Genomic DNA, 24210 nt, shown 5'->3' with positions numbered 1-24210 from the left:
TCTCCCACTTTTTCCTGCTACAAGCTTGTACTTTCCAGAAATATATGCCCGTTAGTTTTTCAGGCAGAAATACAATCATTCACAAGAACTGCATGTCTTCCGGTGGCTCTGCGGCGATGGAGACAGCCTTCCCGGGCTGCCCGCGGCTCAGCTGAGTTTTTTTCGCCCGAAACAGCGCCGATCAGCTGTTCGGGCGAATTTGAAGCCCCCTCCTCGGGAGAAGAGGAGGGGGTGAGGCCCCAGGTAGGGGTCGAGTTCTCCGGGGCCGCCTGAGCTTGCAGCTTGGGCGGCCGAAGGATCGAACTCCCCCGTAGCCTGGGTCGCTCCCAGCTGGCCAGCGCCTCTGCTCCTGACTTTATGGAGCAGAGCCAGGCGTCTGCGACCACCCCTGCCTGAAGGAAGGACTATGGAATAAAAAGAGCAGGCAGAGCGGTACAAGAGGAAAAGGTGAAGAGGATTATTTTATTCTACTCTCAAGCTTGATGGACTTTTTAAACTCTAAGTGAAAGTGCGTCACAATTGAAAGTAAAAAGATGGCGGCTAAACCTCCCCCTAAAACTCTTCGGAGTGCTGGAACTTCCCCGGTGCAACAATCATCATTGCAGGCATTACATCCTCCTGATGTAGTGACATCGAAGGACTTACGAGATGCTCTGGATAAACTTTTGGAATCAATTAATCAATCAATGGGTGATAAATTTGCAAAGATGGAGGAGAAATTGGAGAAATTGGAGGAGAGAATAGAAGAGAGGATGGAACAGAAGTTCAGCGTGATGAAGGTAGACATTTTGTCTTCAGTGTATAAAGTGGCTGAATGTGTGGAAGATTTGGATGAAAAAGTCAAAGATTTGACTCAAAAGAATGCTATATTAGAAGCAAAAGTATTGGAGAATGAAGATTTAAGAGACAAAATGGATAGGGAATTGAGTCTTGCTCAATATTTCCAGATGCAGTTTGCCATTAGAATCAGCGGTTTAAAGGAGAATATTAAGGAAGATTTAAAGCAGTTGGTTTCTGAGGCTCTCGAAGTGGTATTGAATCAGCCAGCATCTGAAATAAAAGGAGGCATGGATAAAGTGTATAGTGTGAACTCATGGATTGCTAGACAGAGAAAGCTGCCTAGAGATGTGGTGGTTTATTTTGCAAAAAGGGAAATGAGAGATGAAGTTATACAAGCTGCCTATGATACTAAAGTCGTGATTGCTGATCAAGAAGTTTTGGTTCTAAAAGAAATTCCTCCAAAGATTTTAAGGAGAAGGAAGGATTTTACATTTCTGGTGCAAGAGCTCAAGCAACGAGATATAAGGTTCAGATGGGAGATTCCAGCTGGGTTGATGGTGATGTATGAAGGTAAAAGGTACCGTTTGGTTACTGTGATGCAAGCGCGTGATTTTTACAATAATGTTTTAAAAGCAACCCCATTAACACTTCTGGAAGCTGCAAAGGGATCTGAAGAAGGAGAATATCAAGAGACTGAAGATGGACAGATAGAGGAGAATGGTGCTGCAGGAGATCAAGTTATAACACTTTTGGATGATCCCAGAGAACAGAGGGTGACGCGTGCTGCTTTAAAACGATCAAAAAAGATAAAAGAACAAGATCAGCAGAAGTCTATGGAACTTTCACAACGTACTTACAGCCAAGTAGTGGGAGGTGGGAAAAGATTTGGATGAGGAATGTAAAATTTATATAAGTTTGAAATCTAAGAGAGAATTTTTACAAAATGTTTTATAGGTGGTATTTAGATTTTAAAAAGTTAAGCATGTATCTGAATTATTAGCCTAAATGATGGAGGTGCGGTGATAAAGACGTAATATATTTTCATATTTTCATATATGGTAGACTTGCAAAAAGGTTAAGGTTTTTTGGATAAAAATCTGATGGAATATACTAAGTTGATGTTGAATTTAATTACGGCAGCAAGACTTTTGATAGGATAGTACTGGAAAGAGGAACTGCCGACCATAGAAGAGTGGATTTTAAAGGTTTCCGACTTGGTCGAAATGGTGAAGATTTCGGCCTATTTGAAAGATTACTCGCAGGAACGCTATATTATGGAAGGGAGAAAATGGCTTGAGTTTACTCAGAATAAGTATAGGGTTAAGAAGTTTTATATTTGAATAAGTCTTCTTTCTTTCTTTATTTTTTTTCTATATTAGTTTTTTTTATATATATATATTTATATATATTTAATATTACTAAGGTTTGTTTTATCCTATATAAGCTAGAGAGTGATAGATTTTAGAGTTTATGGTTGTTAGTATATGGTTGTTTATGATTGTTTTTTTTTATATATACCTTGTACTTAGCTCTGGGAAGTCGGGGGGGAGGGGGGGAGGGGGGAGAGGAAGGGGGGGAGGGAGAAGGGGGGGAGGGGGGATTTTTTAAGGGAAAAATTGTAAGTTAAAACTTTTTAATAAAAAAAAAAAAAGAACTGCATGTCAGAACTGTTTAGTCATTCTCTTCATCATGTCTGTTTCTTAAGGTATTAACCAATAAAAAACCTGTTGTTTCTTTTTGTCAAAATCTTCAATAAATGCCTTATATTTTCTCTGGGGTAGATCAACATATGATATCTGATAATACCAAAAAAGCGTTTTTAAAAAAGCGTTAAGATTTGTTGAAGGGGGCATTGACAAAAGGCTCCACCTGCTCTTTTACATATTTTCCTTCTTTTTTTAGGCTCCTTTAGGATGCTTTCAAGTAAGATGGGTGGACTTATGCTTCAACTTGGAAGAAGCTGATAGCAACAATTTCCTTCCACATCTCTATAGAAATCTGATATTCTTTATTTTTCATCATGAAAAACTATTTCTGAAAATAGTAGTAATTGGAATATTTCACTGAGGATTTCTTTCCCCCTCTATATATTCATAATTTAGGTTTTTCATTTCTGTTGCCTAACTAAACACTGCTCTTCGAGGAGATTGTTGTCTAATAAATATATGCATGGTATGAATATTTACCATGTCACAATTTTTCCATTTTAGCAAAGTTTGTAATAATCAGAGCATATCCTCCTCAGATTTTTGACGCTATAATTTTATGGAATCTGCTGTTTCTTTAAGTGTCATTTTCAATATGTGATATTAAATAATGGTACAGAATATTTTGAAAGATGGGGTTTTTAGCTCTGAAGATAGCTATGAATTTTATCCTCTTTCCCTTTGCTAATATGTTTTTTTGTGTGTGTCAAGGCTGCAATCCTAAATTCTTTACAGTAGAATAAATATTACTGAACTCATAGAACTTACAATAAGGTAAAGGTAAAGGTTCCCCCGCACATGCGTGCTAGTCGTTTCTAGGGGCCGGTGCTCATCTCCATTTCAAAGCCGAAGAGCCAGCATTTGTCCGAGGACACCTCCGTGGTCATGTGGCCGGCATGACTAGATGCCAAAGGCGCACAGAATGCTGTTACCTTCCCACCGTAGTGATCCCTATTTTTCTACTTGCATTTTTTACGTGCTTTCGAACTGCTAGGTTGGCAGAAGCTGGGACGAGTAACAGGCGCTCTCTCTGCTATGCGGCACTCAGGATTCGACCTGCTAAACTGCCGACCTTCTGATCGACAAACTCAGCGTCCTAACCCACTAAGCCACCGCATCCCTTTGTGAACTTACAGTAGTTCTTTAAGTTCTTAAGTTCAAGACTGCAGTACATTCGCCCCATGTAATTAAAACCATTTGTGAAGAAAGACAACCACACTCAGCAGGGCTGTGCAAATCTTTTGAAGAGTACTTTGGTGTATGTGGGAATACTATAAAATGATTTTTTTAAAAAAAATTATTAAAGCAGCTAAATCTTTCCAGACTTATGTGGTGTTTTAACAGTTATTTCTAATTGTCTCTGCATGCACAAAATTCAGAGATGGCCAGAAATAGCCAAAGGAACAATATAAACCTAGAAAAAGACATGGTCATTTTAACAAGTCCAAGGCATGTTTCAAATGTGTTGTAACATGTTATAAGTATCACCTTTGAAGAATCTGCACAGCCACACTACTCGTCATAATCTCTTTAGTCCACTGACACTTAATTCTGACATCCTCCACAAGATAAACAAACAATTCCTGAAATGGAAGGCCAGATCAACTTATAGAGTTGATTTAATATGATTTAAGATTCTGTAATTATGCAGAGTTCTAAATATATCTGTTGCAGATATTCATTCTTCTATATACAGAGGACAATGCAGCCAACCTATTGAGAATTAGCTGAATAAAACTGCTGTGCCTGCTTAGCAAATCATGCTGCTGTTTTCAGAAAAGTTTTTATTATATATTTTGCCTAGATTACAATATTAGACACTAATGTATATATGTATTCCCTTTATTTTGAATTTATTTTATCTGACATTTTGTTGTCAATCAGTAAATGGTTCTCTCTTGATATTAAACAATATATTACTTAAAAAATCAACTAAGTACTCCAATAAGGAAAAATACCCCAATTCTTTCTCATGTACTTATTGTTATTGTTCTACTGAACAATTTTGGTGGCAAATGAATTAAATCTCAATATGATATCCATATACACTTGCATGCTAAATATTTCAGGAAATAAAACAGAAATCACCCTTACCATAGCAATAAATCGTCCAATAAAACAGAAGTATGAAAGATGATCTGGATTTATTGTTGATGCTGGATTTATCTGTAAACAGTAATTACTCTTGCCAGCGTATTCAAAGAGACAATACATAGGGTTCAGGACTTCATGTGATAGCAAGAAGAACCATTCTCTATTTAAAAATATAATGAATAAGATAATCAAACATGGCTATCTCCAAACATTACAAATATTGACATAAAAAAGTCGAGGAATATTTTAAACAGATACGATAGTCTATTTTCTGATGTTGTGAAAAAGGAACAGCAAATTATAGCATATCAAAGTTTGGTTCAAATGAACTCTGAATTAATTTAATGCTTTAATAATGCTGTGAGCAATTATGTGACTTCACCTAACTGTAATTAGTTTGAAAGTTAATACTGGCATTGCTAAGTTATCTTTTAAAAACAATACATTCATCTCACAATGTTTTCTTGGTTTTTTTTTAATGTTATTGATGAGATATATAGAATTTATATAATTATATAATAAATTATATAAAAGTATATAATAAAATTATAAATTACAGGTAGTCCTCAACGCACGACCAAAATTGAGCTCAAAATTTCTGCTGCTAAGAGACATTGTGAAATGCCTTTTGCCCCATTTTATGACCTTGCTTGTCATAGTTGTTAAGTGAATCACTGTAGCTGTTAAGCTAGTAACATGGTTGTTAAGTGAATCTGGCTCCCCCATTGATTTTGCTTGTCAGAAGATTGCAAAAGGTGGTTACATGACAACTATCATAAATATGAATCAATTGCCAAGCATCTGAATTTTGATTACATGACTGTGGGGATGCTGCAACAATCGTAAGTGTAAGAAATTCACAAGCCACTTTTTTCAGTGCTGTTTTAACTTTGAACGGTCACTAAGTGAACTGTTATAAATCAAGGACTACCCGTAACTTATACATAATTTATTTGAATAAAAACATATTGTGGATATGTTTAAAAACATGTTTAAAAAAGGAATATACACATGTGCACAATACATATAGTAATAATTTAACAATATGGCTTTAATCTTATAATTAAATCCACATAATTAAATCTAGATTTTGCTCTATCCTTTGTTCTTGGCATGTAAAGGCTTTCGAAATTGATAACAAGTACATATCTTAATCCACTCCTTAAGAGAAGGAAAATACTAAACCCTGGTGGCACATTGGTTAAAATGCAGTATTGCAGGTAAATTCTGACTCAGTCTTCCATTCTTCTGAGGTTGGTAAAATGAGGACCCAGATTGTTGGGGGCAATATGCAAATAGAGCTTACATTGTAAACCACCCAGAGTGTGCTGAAAAGTGCTATGGGACAGTATATAAGACTAAATGCTATTGCTATTGCTACCTCTTTGCTGAGCTCCAGGTTCGAAGATCAGACACAGATTTAACTTTTTATTTATCTGGTAAATTGAATAATGTTTATAATTTTTATTTATGGTAGAATCTAGGCATAGGAAAGCAAAACATTCTTTTTCGAACAAGCTGGCCTGGTCTGACGGGATGGGGTTGGGTTTTTAAAACTAGTTTTAACTTTAATATGTATTGATTTTATGGGCATGATGTTTAATGACTTTTTAATTTTTGTATTCGATTTTTATTGTGTATTGCCCTGTTCACCGCCCTGAGTCCTTTGGGAGAAGGGCGGTATAGAAATCAAATTATTAAATTATTATTAAATTAAATTAAATTACTAGATGAAAAATATTAGTAATATTTTGTTCTCTCAATCAATCAATCAATACATGCTACTGGAAGATCCTAAAATGTAACTAACAGTCAGTCAGAATCCAAAGAAAAAATGACCACTGAAATTTGAATGTGATGTTAGAATGTAGTTTCAGCTATATAATCCTAGAATCAGGAAGAATCTCTTTTTTTGTCCACCTCATCATTTAACTGACAATTGTTTCTCTGATATATATAATTGACACTTAACTGTATCTTTCAACTCCAAATGATGTCTGTCAAAATTCTGTCCCCAGTGCTTGAAGGCTTTACAGATTTGATTGAGGAAGAACTATCTCCAAATCAATTCTACCAAGACTGTCTGTGGATATTTAGATCTAGGGATATTCCATCTGACTTTGGATAGGATAGCACTTTCCCATTCTTCTGGACCCACAGCTTGCACAGGATCATCTGGTGTGCCAGTTTTCTAAATTAGGGTGGGTTTTCAGTCACACGTGGCTTAGCTACCTCACAGCTTAATTACTGCAATGTACTCTATGTGGGGCTGCCTTTGATGACCACTTAGAAGTTTCGCTGGTTCAGAATGCAGTAGCACAGGCAGTAAGGGGCATGCCTTGGTATGCCCATATAACACCTCTGCTTCTTGAGTTGCATTAGTTGCCATTTTATTTCTAGGAGTGAATCCAGGTGCTGGTTGCTACCTGCATAGACTTACATGGGATAGGGCCTGATTACTTAACGGACCATCAGTCTCCCATAGTATCTGCCCAGCCACCCACAGTATCTGCCCAGCCAATCAAATCTGGCAGGGTTGATTCACCCCAGGTTCCTTTAATTAAACAATGCTATTAATTAGGACTCTAGAAGTACACCTTCTCTATAGCAGCACCTGCTCTCTGGAGTAAGGTTCCCCGCAAGATTCAAATGGCCCCCACTCTACTGAGGCTTCCAAGGGTCTTAAAGACCTGTCTCTTTATCCAGGCTTTTGTTGAGGTGGAATTAACCCTCCCCCGTGTCCCCCCCAATAGATCATGTGATTTTTCTTTCTTCTCATCCAGTTACAATTCTTGCCATTACTCTTAATGTTGTCTTTTGTTGTTTCCTTGTTTCTGATGCTTTAAACAATTTGTAAACCAATCAATGTCACTGGAAATTAGTCAACATATACATTTAATAAACTATTATGGTTTGAAAAATTATTATTATTAATGTGTTTAAGCAGCTTGACAAAGGTCATGAGATTTCAATAAACAGTTACCTGGCTAAACCTCCATAATCCAATCCTTCCTCTCCTCTGAATATGACATACAATCGTCTCCTTAAGTCATAAGGTTTTAAAGCCATGATCTGTAAATAAAATAATTATTCAAGCAAAAAGTACTATTGAATATTAGATGGTAAAATATAGAACATATATATTACAATATATTAAGCATTACATCCAACTTTAAGGATATTTGCTCTTCTTCAAATAGAAATGCATTCTATTTCTAGAAATTAAAATGTAAATAAATAACAGCATAGTGAAGATGGTTGATCAGGTAACAATAGGTCTCACCTCCCCCTACTCTGCCCCCACCCTCCCCACGTGTCTTTAGATTTTGATCCTTGGATTTAATTTATGTTTTAATGTATATGTATAGATACATTTTTATGACTGTAAGCCACCCAGTTACCCTCTGGTAAGATGGGTGGCCAATGAATTTTATAAATAAAATAATGAATAAAAACAAATAAAATAAAAGGATAAAAAGTGGCATGGGCATGCTGTGTAATGTTGACATAATACTGCACCACTGTTCTGCAAGTTTTTGTTGTGTTTTTTTCCTTCTGGATGACAATTACTTTATTTGTTTAAGTGTTCCTGCTTTTAAAGTCTAAGCTACTCTTAAATGTTTGGACTTAGGAAGTCTTTAAAAAAAACTAAACAAATATACAAACAAATAAATGGCTGCTTACTAATGTATAAAGGTTTGGTAGGCTACATTCTTCTGTGACTTCTAAATAAATATATTCAAATGTTTTTTAGTGAGAATAAGATTTTCTTTCCTACCTACAAAACTAAGTCATTTAAACATATTAATTTTTGCAGTTTTGCAGTAGTTTCCAGTAGTTTATGATATTAACAGTATTTTACCTGCTGGAAGGAATCTTCAAACAAAGTTTGTCTGGATACATTGATCTTCACATGGCTTGGTAGAGCATTTGACTATAGAGAGAAAGTAAATGATTAATGCAACCATAAACACAAAAGTTATAAAGGAACATTTAAAGTTTAAATTTAAATTTAGACAGTATTATAGTACCTGACATAAGTAGCGGAAATGAGCTAGTTTCCACCTAAAGCTACGTTCATAAGCAATTTGTGGTCCTTTATTTCTATAAAGAAACATATATACATTTATTAAACATAACACAATTAAAAATTTCTTAGGAACTTCATTTGGTCTAACAAATGATGTAACAGTTAATCTAGGTATACTTCCATTCTAGATAAATTTTATGATCTTTTCTTCTAACAAGATGGTGCAATTCCAAAACAAACAAAGAAAGACGCTTTGGTCCTCATGGAAGTATAGTGCATGTGTCAACAAAAGAAAACATGTGTTTTTCTTTGAACCCCCAAGACACACTTTGTGGCCCAGACATTTAGTCAAACTTTTCCAGAAAGGTCAAAGTATGGCTAACCTAAACTCAGAACCTCTTGGTTATTCTGGGTTTTTCTAAACCAAATTCTGGACAAATCTTATGAAGCAAGTAGGACAAGCCCATGCATCTTTTCTCATTTCCCCAATATAATCTGTCCGTTGCCCTGCCCACTGATTTTCCCAGTGCCCTTCCTAGGTTGCTATTGTCCTTAATAATTAACGTGATGACCTCCTCTTTCTTTCAAGTCTTCCCAGCAACCTCTTTTCCCCATCTCTGTTTAGCTGCCACTATTGCCACTCTTGAATTATTACAGCATATCCAACTAGCCTGCCTGCCCATTTCCCAGTCTTCCCGGTGCCCTCCTTACCCTTCTTCTATTTAAGTGCTGTTGCTGATGATTTGCCTTTTCCTGCTGTCTTCACCTGAAACTTTCTGCACAATTTATACATTTCAGACTACCTGAAATGATTCATTATAAATATCCAAACTTCTCAGGCTTTAAAACAAGCTTGAAAAATGTTGTCCATACTTTAAGAATCACATTAACTTTCATGAATGGATTTCTTAATGCAGTAGAGATTTTTTCCCCCCAAGCTTATAGAGAAGCCTAGATATAACTGGGTTCCTTTAATTATTTCTGCAAAGCATATCTTCCAAATAATATTTAAAAGTATGTAATCTTATCATCTAATGCTTCAGAGATCACACTGTAAATAACATGTAACTCCTGCATATCCTTCATTCATACAACACCCAAACTCAGATATCTGCAGGTAGTTTGTTCAGTGATAGTTTGAAATTATGACCCCTAGGAACAAAGGGTCTTATGACTTGTGCTTGAAGCTATGGCCATTTCAGAGCCCCATGGTCATGGGATAAAATTCAGGCACTTGGCAGCTCACCCATTCTTATGACCACAGGAGCACTGCAACTCCTCTCCATCTCCCCTCCATCTTTGCCCTTTTTGCCACCTGCTATCCTGTAGTGCAACTTTCCAGCTGATCTTGACAACTGTGTTCTTACTCCTCCTGCTGATAAGACCGGCCTGGCCTGGCTGCTGTATAGGGCTGGCTTTGCATAGTGAAAAAGGGAGCGGAAGTACAAAGCTTCTTAAAGGGGCAATATCATGCCAAAATGCCCCTTTTTGCAGTGCTCCTGGGAAGTATGAGGTTGGGTTTGTGCTGCTTTTGTTTTCACATGCAAAGATAGTTCCATATGATCCAGAAGTACAGAAAAAAGCAGTGCTTATTGTACTCCAGACTCTTTAAGCTTTCTGCTTTTTTCTTTTCTTTTTCACCATGCAAAGTCAACCCCATAGGGCAAAGCAGCCAGGTCAGGCACATCTCATCACCAACAGGAACAAAAAGACTGTAATGAAAGCATCTGGGACAGCAGAGGGAAGAGATCTTAAATTGTAAGGTGGTGAGGATGACTGGGACCCAGCTGTGGTGGCTGAGGCATCCCAAGATGTGGCAAGCAACCCCAGAACCATGCAGTTCTGGGCTGCTTGTTGCCCTGCAATGATGTATGTAGGGCAGCTAAAAGGGCAGAGATGGGAGTGGAAACAGGCAAATGGGAGGAACTGGAGGCAGCCCTACCTTACTGAGGTCCAGGGCTGGAAAAGACCAAGTCCGGAAAGGCTTGGGTTGGAATGGGTCCTTGGCTAACAACCAGTAAAATCTGCTTAATGCCAACAAGGACTGCAATTGCTAAACAATGAGGTCATATGAGATCTTGCTTAGCAATCAGATCACTTAGCAACTAAAATACTGGTCCCAATTGTGGTTTTAAGTCAAGGACATAAAATGAAATTGAATTTGAAGGCAATATGTAGCAATTATTGACTGGGCAGAAGGAGAAGGAGGTACAGCATAGTCAAAATTGCAAGATTCTGTTATTAAAGTCAATCATAAAAAGTAGTTTCAGCCTCATCAAATTAATTTCCTGTTCTGATATACTTAGTGAGCTTGACACAATCTTGCCTTCTTATAATTCAGTGTATTAGGAAGGTCTCTGCCTGAGCTGTTTCCAGCTATTATCTTACTTTAGATTTAAAATATGCTTCAGCCTTTTTGCCTATGCAACATTTTTTTGCTTATTTGTATCTTGCTTTATTTTTACAAATAACTCAAGGTGGTGAGTGAACATGTCCAACACCCTCTTCTTTCTATTTTCTTCACCACTTTGTCCTTTAACAACAACCTTCTCTTTACATTCTTTCGCTCTATCTAAAGTAACTTCACTCCTTTATTTATAACTAAAGATAGAGAAAACTGAATTACCATCCCTTATGTTTTTAAAGTCAAACTACTCATGTACTTACAAGTTAGCTTAATTAAATCTAGAGAACAAATTACGTATACTGGGAAAGAGGGAAGAATGATTTCACTGTATACATTTCTTAATCTCCATTATATTTTGTAATACTGTTACACATTCACAATGATTTAAAGCAGAAGCATAGAGCAGCATCAAAAATATTAAAATAATTAAAATTATATAAATAAGGATTTTTGAATACCAACAATGAAATTAATTCATTCCAGAAACCAGGGATGGTTATACAAAAGGCTTAATTCCAACCTGCTGCCAAATGAACCTATGGCAACAGCTGGAGAATTTCTACAGATGTCTTTATTAAGGGAAAATAGAATATATAGATAAAAGCATGGTGGACTTCATACCAATAATTCATCCAATGATTAGAGACCAAACATTATCAATTATGCTAGCTCTAGTATATATTTAACACACAATAAGTATTTTAGACTATCCATTAACACTTACACAGATGATTTACCAGTACGAGGATCACTGAAGGTAGTTGTTCGTGTGTTATGATCAACAAAGTATCTTACACCTTCTCTGGTGTATCTGATTTCCCAGCCTTCTGGAAGGGGATCTTCATTTTGTAAGCTGAAAAGTTAAAGTCAACAGATTTCTTAAAAATTCAGTATTTTTTTTTATTGTTCAATGAGTGAAAACAGACATACCCTTGAGTCCGTGGATCTTCCCACTGTGTTGTCTTTGTATTGTGATTTACAAAATACACTCTGTCATTTGAATCAACTCTTCTTTCTGAAATAAAAATGAGCTATGTAAACAATATAAACAATATAAATAATAATGTATGAATATAAGTTTACATATTTATATTTCTCACCCCAGCCTGGTGGTAAAGGACCTAGTGGATCATTTTCAGCAGAAAGCATTGAAGCCTAGTGAAAATAAAATAAATTGGAATTATTTTTTCATTACTATTTAACTGCACTTGATGAAAATAAATCAAGTCCTTCCATATAAACATTCAGCCAATATCAATTCCTTTGCAATCTATTTATAACGAGAAAAGGAAGCGGAGAAACAGGAGTTTTAGCAGAGAAGCTATGCTTTGAATACTGTCTGCTAGGGACTTACACTTGGTGGGCCCTAGCAGGCATGCCTTTTCTTCTGTGGTGCCCTCTTTTTGTAACATTCTCCCTTCCCCCCAAGGACATTAGATCCATCCTTGTTATTGTTCCAGAAGTCCCTAAAGACCTGGCTATGTCAGCAAGTCTAGGGATCCCAAAGGACTAGTGACATTTTAATTCCATCATTGTTAATATCTACTCATTCCTGTGCCTGGTTGTATGTTTAATAATGGATTATTTTATTTTTGATAATGCTTATTTTTAATATTTATCTCTCTGTTTAATTTTGTACACTATTTAGAATCACTCTTTGTGAGATGAGGGGCTATATAAATTTGCTAAATAAACAAGAATCTTTCTGATCAAAAAAGTGCCCAATTCCCAAATTGAATTTATACTAAGTACCTGGAAGTTAACAAACAAAACAAGCTTTTTGAGCTTTCTAACATTTTAAAAATTAACAAGTTTACTATGGCAATATTCTTAAGGTATTTAGTCCAAGACTGAATAGTTTATTAGCCAACTATATCAAAATATAGTTAAATGGGTCACAGCTTTAGCTAAATCATGGCTTCACATTATATCTGAGCTCAAGCATTGTCAGGACAATCAAAAATCTCAATATCATATACGTATAATAATATGCATTGAATATCTAAGAATGGACAGGAGAAAAATATAAACATTTTTTTAGCTTACCGAATAGAGGTATCGTTGGTTAAATTGTTGCATAGCTCCTTGCAATTGATTTCGTTGCGACTGCCATTGTTCAAAATTTCTGACTGATTCCATTGTTGGTCTCTGCCATGTTGTTGTTCGTGTGTTATGGTCCACATAATAAACTCTTCCACGATCATCAACTCTTCTTTCCCAGCTAGGAAGAAAATTACAATATTGGGAACCATGTTATAACAATAAATAACTTGTTATAGGCACTATTAATTGTATATTAGTAGTAACAAAGATTTAAACTAGAATTTTTCCCATAAACTTTTTTCTGTAAGCTATCACCATGGGAATGGGATGGGGTTGGGTTTTTAAAACTAGTTTTAACTTTAATATGTATTGATTTTATGGGCATGATGTTTAATGGCTTTTTAATTTTTGTATTCGATTTTTATTGTGTATTGCCCTGTTCACTGCCCTGAGTCCTTCGGGAGAAGGGCGGTATAGAAATCAAATTATTAAATTAAATTAAATTGCTATTATAAAAAAGAAATCATTCAATGACACAAAATAAAATCCATAATAAATTAGTCGGAATAATTTATTTACAGAATAAACTAGTGGGAGACACTCCAAAACAATCAGAATGCTGTGAATTTTAAAACTATTTCCTATGTATTACAAATTTGAAGATTTTTATTTTGAATTTTATTAATTAGCATACTGACATACTTTTTGTAGAACAGTTAATAAAAAGAATCACCTCTTCCATCTTAAATAATGTGAATTGGGAGTGTAGGGCAGTAAATCTTCTGTGATAGTGTGCAAAATGAGGCAGATTTCTGACTACTAATACCTCCCTGCTCCTCTTCCCATTGTCCAGGAACCTCAACTCATACTCAAAGGGCATAAATAACTGAAGAACATATGAGGGAATAAGCATCCTTATACTATCTTAATTATAATTCAAGTGTATGGATTTACTTTTAAAGATTACTAAAAACAAGCATTCTTTAAAAAAATGTTTATAAATATGCTATTTTAGCAAGCTTATTATAAAGAAAGTTGAATTCCATTGTATAATTTACATAGCCTTTATTAATACATGGAAGAGCATAAATAACTATTACCCTAGTGGCAAAGGTTGAGGCCTTTCCCAAGTTGTAGTTCTTGTGTTGTGATCAACGTAATAGGTTCTACCATGGGGATCCTTTCTTTGTTCCCATCTTTGAAAAATACAAAAAGTAAAACTTAACAGAAAACAAAAGTTCTCTCCTGAAAAGCTGAAATTTACATTAAAAATGGCAACCAATTTCAGATCAGTTATAGGAAATACTGCTGCAGGAAGAAAGGACAAATTTCTTCCTTCCTATTACATGATTGTATTCTTAAAATACAGTTAATTCAGCATTAAAAACAAGTTAATCATCATCATGACGATGCCCAATTAAATTTATTTTTGCATGCATATATAGCAAATTAGAGGAAATGTCTTCAGTTTTGGTTCTACTGCATAGATAAAATCAATAGAAAATACTAGGCATAACCTATGGATATGTTAGACATAACTGATTTCAAGAGGGATTAAATTCAGTTACTTTAGTATAATCTAACACATTGCCAATTACATTTCACCATTCACATTTCCATGTGAATCTAACAAGTGCATCACATTTAATCTCACATACCCTGGGGGCAAAGGTTCTATGCTAGTGTTACCAGGTTGCTGCCTTATGGCTTCACCAGATACATTAGCAGACTCCCTTGGTTTTGCTACTTCTGTCATTGGTGTTGCATTGTTCTCTGTGCTAGAGGATACAGAATCTGAAGGAGTAATGGGCTGAACTCCTGAAAATGCACTAAAGGCAGTTGCAGAGGTACTGCTTTCAGCATTACTAGTAGTAGCCTCAGTTTCTATAGGAGTTTCTGAAGTAGTAGTGGTACAATCTGCAGATGTAGATGGTGCTTCTGTAGAATCCATAGGTATTTCGGAGATTGAAAGATTATCAGCTTCCATTATAGATGATTCACAACTAACTGTAATACACAAAAAGAGAATAAAATTACTTTTATCTTTTGAACATTACATCTGAAATGAAACATGAAATCAGACCGCTTAGCCAGCAATGGTAACCTGCAAACATTATTGATTTTTAAAGTATTATTATTAAAATGTTAAAGTAATATGTAAAGAAAATGACATCTGCAACATGATTTGATTATGTTATGTTCAATTTAATAGGTTCTACCATGTGAATCCTTTCATTTTCGGCTGCTAGTAACCATACAGATTTTCTTTATGACACTCTATCTCCAACTTGTTCTTTCAAGTCTCCCAATGAGGCACATTGTAGTTCATCTTGCTGCTGATCATCCCCTTCTTTTCTTTTTTCCACCTTCTCAGTAGTACAGCCTTTTCCAAAGAGCCAGGTCTTCATATGACATGTTCAAAGTAGGATAATTTGAGATTGGTAATTTGTGTTTTGAACTCTGGATTTATTTTTTCAAAGGGACACGGTGGCTCAGTGGGTTAGGATGCTGAGCTTGTTGATCGGAAGGTCGGCAGTTTAGCGGGTCGAATCCCGAGTGCCGTGTAACAGAGTGAGCGCCTGTTACTCATCCCAGCTTCTGCCAACCTAGCAGTTCGAAAGCACTTAAAAATGCAAGTAGAAAAATAGGGACCACTACGGTGGGAAGGTAACAGCGTTCTGTGCGCCTTTGGCATCTAGTCATGCCGGCCACATGACCACGGAGACGTCCTCGGACAAGCGCTGGCTCTTCGGCTTTGAAACGGAGATGAGCACCGGCCCTTAGAGTCGGAAACGACTAGCACGCATGTGCGGGGGAACCTTTACCTTTACCTTTACCTTTATTTTTTCAGTGATCCACTAGTTTGTTTTCTTGCTATCCATGGTATACTCAGGAGCCTTTTCCAAAATGAAAGTTCAAAGGCATCAATAATCTTTCTTTTCTGCTTTTTAAAGTCACTTCCATACAGTGTCACAGGGAATACTATGGCTTGCACTCTTCTGATCTTTGTAGGTATAGACATATCACAACATTCATTTTTTCCAAGGCCTTCATGGCTGCTCTACTATGCAATCCAACTTTTGCAAAGACTTCTTCTACACAAATGTAGCAGAGTCCAATAAATTCTAGATATTATTTTTTTTAATCCCATTTATATCCCACCCTTCTCCAAAGACTCAGGGCGGCTTACAATCTAAGAAGCACAAATCAATGTGCTTAGCAATAGCCTTCATTCTAGGTATATGCCTGCTTATTAGGGCTTTCGCCGCCCCAAAGCGGCATTATTACAAAGTCAGCTTATTGCCCCCAACAATCTGGGTCCTCATTTGTGGTATAAATCATAATTTGAGGTCTCTTGACACTTGTAATAGAAATTAAAACATTCTCTCATTGTCTACACAATATAGGGATCTCAAATTCGTTATTCCACTCATTTCTTAGCATATATCAAATTGATTTACTGATAACAAATATCTATAAAAACTAATAGTAAGCTTTTTAGTTTTAACAGATTTAATAAGGTCTAGTACCTCAGGTGTTTCAGAAGTTAAAAATAGTGCTGGCCAATACAATATTGCTAACAAAGGTTGTAGCTGTAAATATTTCAATTGGATTATGATATTTAATACTTAACACAATGTTTGTTAAAAATTCATCTTCATCATCAATCAGTTAATCCAAAGTACGTATCTCCACTTCCATTCAATTTTTCATAGCTTGATTAGAAACTTGACTGATTCTTTTCTGTGGTTTGCCATATTTCAGTGAGTACTCCATCAATTCTTGTAACCTTCTGACTTGGTAATGACCAGAATGCTGATATAATTTCATCTTCTGATACTAGAGATTCTTATAAGTAAGGAATATCCTCTAAAGTATCTTGGATGTTGAGATCTCTATTGCAGAGTGTTTCAGTATACTCCTTCCCTCTTCCTTTGATCTCCTTATAATTGGTTATTATTTATCCATTGGTGTCCTTCAGCATATCCATTTTAAACTCCTTCTGAATTCAAAGATCTTTTGAAAGACTGACCATGTTTTTCCATGTCTGTTTCCATTACTTATGCTTTTGCAGATGTTGTATATTGTCTCTTCTAACAGCTCTCAAAAACTCTTTAGGTTTCTTTCTGAGATTTCGTCTTTCATGGTTTTAGCTTTTCTTTTCCTCTCTTCTTGGCAATTTGCAGTTTGTCCTGACATCCAGTTTGTTTTCTTTCTTATTGCAGTTTTAACAGTCTCTTTTCACATTCATCTTTGATGACTGGACAGCCATTTGTCTGAAATGATATAGGGTTTCCTGCCTGAGCAGGGAGTTGGACTAGATGACCTCCAAGGTCCCTTCCAACTTTATTATTATTAATTATTAATTATATTATTATTATTATTATTATTATTATTATTATTATTATTATTATTATTAAACTTTTATTCATAAAACATGAAACTCGGTCAACTGAAGACTCAACTTGACTGGCACTAATGGTTGACATGGGTTGCTGCCAGCATCCTAGGTATAAACAAGGTATCTCCTTAAAATGTAAGATGTTCCAAGTAGTGCAGTTTTTTGTAGCTTTGCTGAAGTTATTGCAGGAAGCTGCAAATTCTTGATGTATTTTTCAAAGTTGTTATTATTATTATTATTATTATTATTATTATTATTATTATTATTATTATTATTTACATAATTACTCTGGTTCTCCATTATCAAAATTTAGGACTTCAAAGCGATTTCAATGTTTTTCTTGAAGCATCTCGTCTTTCCTTGAAACACCTTGAAATTGCAACATAACATCTGAGAAACAATAAGCTTTATTTCCAAAGCTGAAGCTGAAAAGGTCAGCTGTGAACATCCTAACAGTTTTAATACAAATACATCTTCCTCCTTTTGAAGTTGGGAGGACATTCTGAAAAAAGAAAAGAACCTGCAGCTAAAATTCTACACTCTAGTTTATAATAAGCTTCAGCCTTATCTTCTCAAGCTAAGGGACAGCTTTACGGTAAGGCTAAGTGAGACAACAATTTCTGGCAGCAGATGCTGGGAAATGAAAGATAAAAACTAAGTACTGCGGGTGGGAACCTTAGCTGCATTGCATGGTCTCACTTGTCCTAAGTATTTTATTGTCTACAAAGTAGTGATTATGCTCTGTTGTTAGTATTAAAGTAAGATTCAACAACAATTTTAGTCTGACTCTGTACATGAATAAGAACAGGACGGGGTGCCTTTTTGTCTCCTCTCAGGCAGAAAGTCAAACTATCAATCTTATCCGCAGCAAGGAACAGCCAATACCGAGTACAGAGACTCCAGCAGTAACTGAGCTTAAAATGTTTTTCCACTTTTCCAAAGTGAAAGGGCTATTCTCTATTTTTTTTAAAAAAAAAAAAGATGTCTGCTTCCAGCCAGCCAGAAAAGAGGATGAATCTGGCAATTTTTTTTGTTTGATTAGCAAAATCAATTAAAAATAGTAGATATGGTAGATATGTAGCTTCCTCTATATGCTTCAGTAGTAATTTCCTTGGGACTGTTATAAGGAAGATATGATATCCAAGAAATAAATTACAGTATTACAGCAGTATTTTTATTACATTTAATTTTTTATTTTATTTTTATTTTATTTTAATTCCATTTATATCCCGCCCTTCTCCGAAGACTCAGGGCGGCTTACAAGCTTAGCAGTAGCCTTCATTCTATGTATATGCCTGCTTATTAGGGCTTTCACACACACACACACCAAGCGGCATTATTACAAAGTCAGCTTATTGCCCCCAACAATCTGGGTCCTCATTTTACCTACCTCGGAAGGATGGAAGGCTGAGTCAACCTTGAGCCTGGTGGGATGCGAACCTGCACTAATTGCAGGCAGCTGGTGTTACTTAAGGAGGCATTAGCCCACTGCTCCACCAAGGCTTTATTTAAGATGCTTTACTTCTAGTTGGTCTGAGTTTTCAGATAATAAACTGTTACATTTTAAATAAATATTAGAAACAATAGAATGTACCAATAGAAGAGAATAACTCAGGATGGAACTGTGGGGTCCTTGGTGCTCTCTGAGCTTGTTTGTTTTCTTGCAAACATTTCATTATCTAACTAGGTAACAACATCAGTGCTAGAAGGGAGTGGAATTTGCTCTCTGTTTATATACTAGTGCCTTGCCCTGTCAGTGTGTTATAGTATTCTTGGTGGTTCCTTGATTAGTGATTACTGCATCCAGAATGCCATACAGCAGCCCTGTAACCTCTTAGGGAAAAACAAATAAGAGAAATGTCTCGGAGGCTAATATGCCAATACTACTAGAAACTTCACAAATAAGATCACTCAGATCAGCTCTAAGTTGAACACTGCCTGAGCAAGTCCTACTGAAGTGACTGGTGTATGTTCTGGTATCTGAGAAGAGTTAATCCTGTGAACCTCAAGGAAGCAGACCAGGTTCACAATGCTTTGAGCAGTCACCTGTATGATGAACTTATGTTCTTCCTGGTTAGTAAAGTTTGTTAGGAAATATGTATAATGGTAAGGGGAAAAGACCTTGGAAGACGGGGCAAAAAGATGCTGCCTAGGAAATAGTCAGATGAGAGGTAGCATAGTGAGTGAGCAAGAAGCTCAGGAAGGACCTTCCCTAAGTTATCAGGCTATAAAATTGATAGCAGGAAAATTTTATGTTCAAACTTGTAAGATTCTGTTAATGTGACTGTACAAGAAACTAGAATTAGCTTTTCTGGTCATGTTTCCTATCTGGTCTACCTGGTAAGGCTGACATCAATCTTGCATCAAGGTCCTCTTCCTTACACTCTACAGGAAAAGCACTGGGCCCAACCCTGTTGACCTTCAGGAAAAAATTAAAAAGTTTATTTTTCCTGCAGATCTTAGGTAATTTGTAAATTGTTTGAATGGTTGCTACTTGAATGTTTGTACATTCCTTAACTTGCTGCTATTGTGGTATTTCATCTTATATTTAAATTATGTTTTAACTCATTGTATGCCAGCCTGAGTCATTTTTTGAAGTGAGCCTTTTAAATCAGATAAATAATTCCACACACCCCCAAGAAATCTGAGTTCAAGACTATTTTTTACATTTTTATTCCACTTTCTCTGAAATAATTGTTGACCTTGTACTTATAAATTAAGCTGTATATATATCTTGAATAAATGTTTGCAATTTGCATTTTCCTCCTACTTCAATGAACAAATAAATAGCCTTAATAAAACACACTTATCTCAAGGTAACATACTTTTTAAATCCAATTTTTACCCAACATTTTTCCACGTCATCCTTTAAAACCTGCTGCAAAAGGTTAGATTATTTGATGCAACACTAAGTGTAGCACAACAGAGAAAGTGCCAACACATTTTGATGCATACACATATTGAAGTGTTCTTCCTCCTATGTACAAGATTCTCAATAATCTAGCTTAATACATCAATTCTTAGTATTAATTTGATGTCTTTTTTAAAAAGGAAGTCTAGTAAACCACCTTAGCCAATATTTTTCTTACCAATGTTGTTATCTTGTTCACTTGACAGTGTTTTTGGTATTGGTGAATTTTTGGATCTGGTCATAATATGAGGAGATGAGTTGTCTCCATTGTCTCCATTAATGGCATGTATAGGGAATGAGACCTGTACTATGGAACTTGATGGTGTTTCATTATCTAATCTGTAGAAAATATCACACAGGTTATGAAAAATATTATATTTATATATTCTCCACTCCAATAACCCACTACATACAAATCAAAAGTAAATGTATTTTAAATAATTTTCATATTCCTCTTCCTTAACCTGTTTTCATTTCTCAGCACCATTTTTAATTTGTGTATCTGTCATGTTTTCAGCTGTTAGAGTAAGGAATATAGGCAGTTCCTGTTGAATGACCACTCATTCATCAATCATTTGAAGTCATGATGGTGCTGAACAAGGGGGACTTACAAAGGGCCCTCATAGTTGCAGCCATGACAGCATCCCTAGGGTCACGTGATCGCAATTTGGGCACTTGGCAACTGGTTCAAAATTATGATGTTGCAGCTTCCCATAACCACCATTGTAATGTTCACTGCCAGCTTCTGACAAGAAAAGTCAATACGGAAGCTATCCTCAAATAGTTCTCATGTGACTGCAGGATGATGCAACTATGCAGGATTTGCCTGATGATAGCAACTGAGATTATCACAACTGCCATTGCAAGTCAGCATGGCCACATGCTATTGCACTTTTCAACTATGTCACTTAGTAACAGAGTTGCAATCTCAATTATCATCACTAAGCAAGCACTACCTGTAGTTTATGTATTGGCCGTCCATCTTACCATAAGGTAACTCTGGGTGGCTTATAGACATTAAAAATACATCTATATTAATTCTGTTCTTTGTAAGATAACCACATCCATATAAAAGAATATAAACAAATTATGTGCAAAATACCAATTATTCATATTAACTTTATTTCAATGTATATTTGGATGTCTATTTAATGTGTTCTATCAAATTTTGCCCCTTCACAAACTTGTAATTTGTTTTCTAAATGTGCATATTATTTTAATAAGTATATAACATTTCTTATTAAGTGGAATCGCCAATTAGTTTTTGATTATAATAAATTTCAAATTTCATTACACAAAAAAACATCCATGGCCAGTAAGGATGCTGAATGATATGTCATAAAATTGAATGGAGTCCTCCTGTCAAAATAGCTTAGCAAAATGATTCAGTGTAACACATTTTGTACTTTACAGTAGTTTCAAAACAAACTACTAATGAATAGAGAAAAATGAAGAGGATAAATAAATATACTCATTGTAAACAAAAAATAAATTGCTTTATCTCTGTAGAGAAACAAGAGGCCCATTAAACTTAAAGAAACAAAATAATAGCGGGAGGTGGGATGATACTTAGCTGGGTCAGGTATTTTATTGCTAAATTGCAGCCTTATTTATTTACTGACTGACTTATGGTTCACAACAGAACCCCAGCTGATTTACAGCAGGAATGAGTGGCAGCAAGGATTGACTTTGAAGTAGTTTTTGTAGAATTCATCTAAGTAAGTTTCTTCCACAAAAGAATTTACTAAAGTAATGCCACACTGCATTTAAGAAAGCAATAGCACAAAGTACTAAACTAATATGATTTTTTTTTTGCAACTATCTGAACAGGGGACAGAAGTTAAAAGAATTTTTTTTGTTATGTAATGCAAATTCACTGTCATTTTTCCCTTAACTGTTTTCCTGTAAATTGTAGTCATACATATCCTCAGGGGTCGGTCCTCTTGCCTCTCTTGTTCAACATTTTTTTTGCACGGTGCCCCCCCCCTTTCCACAGCAGAAGCAGCGAGATGACAACAGCGGCCTGGAGCTCAGCTGTGGAGTGGTCTTGGAACTACAGGGAGTGCAGAATTATTAGGCAAATGAGTATTTTGACCACATCATCCTCTTTATGCATGTTGTCTTACTCCAAGCTGTATAGGCTCGAAAGCCTACTACCAATTAAGCATATTAGGTGATGTGCATCTCTGTAATGAGAAGGGGTGTGGTCTAATGACATCAACACCCTGTATCAGGTGTGCATAATTATTAGGCAACTTCCTTTCCTTTGGCAAAATGGGTCAAAAGAAGGACTTGACAGGCTCAGAAAAGTCAAAAATAGTGAGATATCTTGCAGAGGGATGCAGCACTCTTAAAATTGCAAAGCTTCTGAAGCGTGATCATCGAACAATCAAGCGTTTCATTCAAAATAGTCAACAGGGTCGCAAGAAGCGTGTGGAGAAACCAAGGCGCAAAATAACTGCCCATGAACTGAGAAAAGTCAAGCGTGCAGCTGCCAAGATGCAACTTGCCACCAGTTTGGCCATATTTCAGAGCTGCAACATCACTGGAGTGCCCAAAAGCACAAGGTGTGCAATACTCAGAGACATGGCCAAGGTAAGAAAGGCTGAAAGACGACCACCACTGAACAAGACACACAAGCTGAAACGTCAAGACTGGGCCAAGAAATATCTCAAGACTGATTTTTCTAAGGTTTTATGGACTGATGAAATGAGAGTGAGTCTTGATGGGCCAGATGGATGGGCCCGTGGCTGGATTGGTAAAGGGCAGAGAGCTCCAGTCCGACTCAGACGCCAGCAAGGTGGAGGTGGAGTACTGGTTTGGGCTGGTATCATCAAAGATGAGCTTGTGGGGCCTTTTCGGGTTGAGGATGGAGTCAAGCTCAACTCCCAGTCCTACTGCCAGTTTCTGGAAGACACCTTCTTCAAGCAGTGGTACAGGAAGAAGTCTGCATCCTTCAAGAAAAACATGATTTTCATGCAGGACAATGCTCCATCACACGCGTCCAAGTACTCCACAGCGTGGCTGGCAAGAAAGGGTATAAAAGAAGGAAATCTAATGACATGGCCTCCTTGTTCACCTGATCTGAACCCCATTGAGAACCTGTGGTCCATCATCAAATGTGAGATTTACAAGGAGGGAAAACAGTACACCTCTCTGAACAGTGTCTGGGAGGCTGTGGTTGCTGCTGCACGCAATGTTGATGGTGAACAGATCAAAACACTGACAGAATCCATGGATGGCAGGCTTTTGAGTGTCCTTGCAAAGAAAGGTGGCTATATTGGTCACTGATTTGTTTTTGTTATGTTTTTGAATGTCAGAAATGTATATTTGTGAATGTTGAGATGTTATATTGGTTTCACTGGTAAAAATAAATAATTGAAATGGGTATATATTTGTTTTTTGTTAAGTTGCCTAATAATTATGCACAGTAATAGTCACCTGCACACACAGATATCCCCCTAAAATAGCTATAACTAAAAACAAACTAAAAACTACTTCCAAAAATATTCAGCTTTGATATTAATGAGTTTTTTGGGTTCATTGAGAACATGGTTGTTGTTCAATAATAAAATTAATCCTCAAAAATACAACTTGCCTAATAATTCTGCACTCCCTGTATAGCTGTGGTGTTTTGACCCGGGTCCTTTCTGCTAATCTGCTCATCTTTAATTTTATGCTGATTATTTGGATATGGTTTATGCCCCTGCTCCTGTGACTTCCCTACTGATAGTCCGGAATGGACCTGGGAACTGACCGCAGTGAGAGGGCGGTTCTGGATTGGTCATCAACCACCCCACTGGTGTGAGAGACCAGTTGGGGTAGGTTTATCCCAGT

General features: G+C 36.3%; 1 protein-coding gene across 4 annotated transcripts in view; it reads right to left on the bottom strand.

Moving 5' to 3' along the window:
- Window positions 1-24210, bottom strand: part of WWP1 (WW domain containing E3 ubiquitin protein ligase 1) — a 68051-nt gene that overhangs the window by 9312 nt on the left and 34529 nt on the right. For 2 of the 4 annotated variants that reach the window (XM_081325290.1, XM_081325291.1), the window contains exons 7-17: window positions 20552-20712; window positions 14719-15067; window positions 14161-14256; window positions 13064-13238; window positions 12118-12172; window positions 11948-12032; window positions 11742-11870; window positions 8612-8684; window positions 8443-8514; window positions 7564-7652; window positions 4581-4740 (exon numbers count right to left, since the gene is read on the bottom strand). In XM_081325290.1, coding sequence (XP_081181416.1) covers window positions 4581-4740; window positions 7564-7652; window positions 8443-8514; window positions 8612-8684; window positions 11742-11870; window positions 11948-12032; window positions 12118-12172; window positions 13064-13238; window positions 14161-14256; window positions 14719-15067; window positions 20552-20712 — 1444 coding nt within the window. Of the gene's footprint in view, window positions 1-4580; window positions 4741-7563; window positions 7653-8442; window positions 8515-8611; window positions 8685-11741; window positions 11871-11947; window positions 12033-12117; window positions 12173-13063; window positions 13239-14160; window positions 14257-14718; window positions 15068-19799; window positions 19882-20551; window positions 20713-22268; window positions 22361-24210 lie in introns of those variants that run through there. The other 2 variants (XM_081325292.1, XM_081325293.1) reach the window with 2 other exon arrangements.

Source organism: Vipera berus, assembly GCF_964194415.1.
Source record: "Vipera berus genome assembly, chromosome: 3".
Lineage (NCBI taxonomy): Eukaryota > Metazoa > Chordata > Lepidosauria > Squamata > Viperidae > Vipera > Vipera berus.
This window is presented reverse-complemented; position numbering and strand designations above follow the sequence as displayed.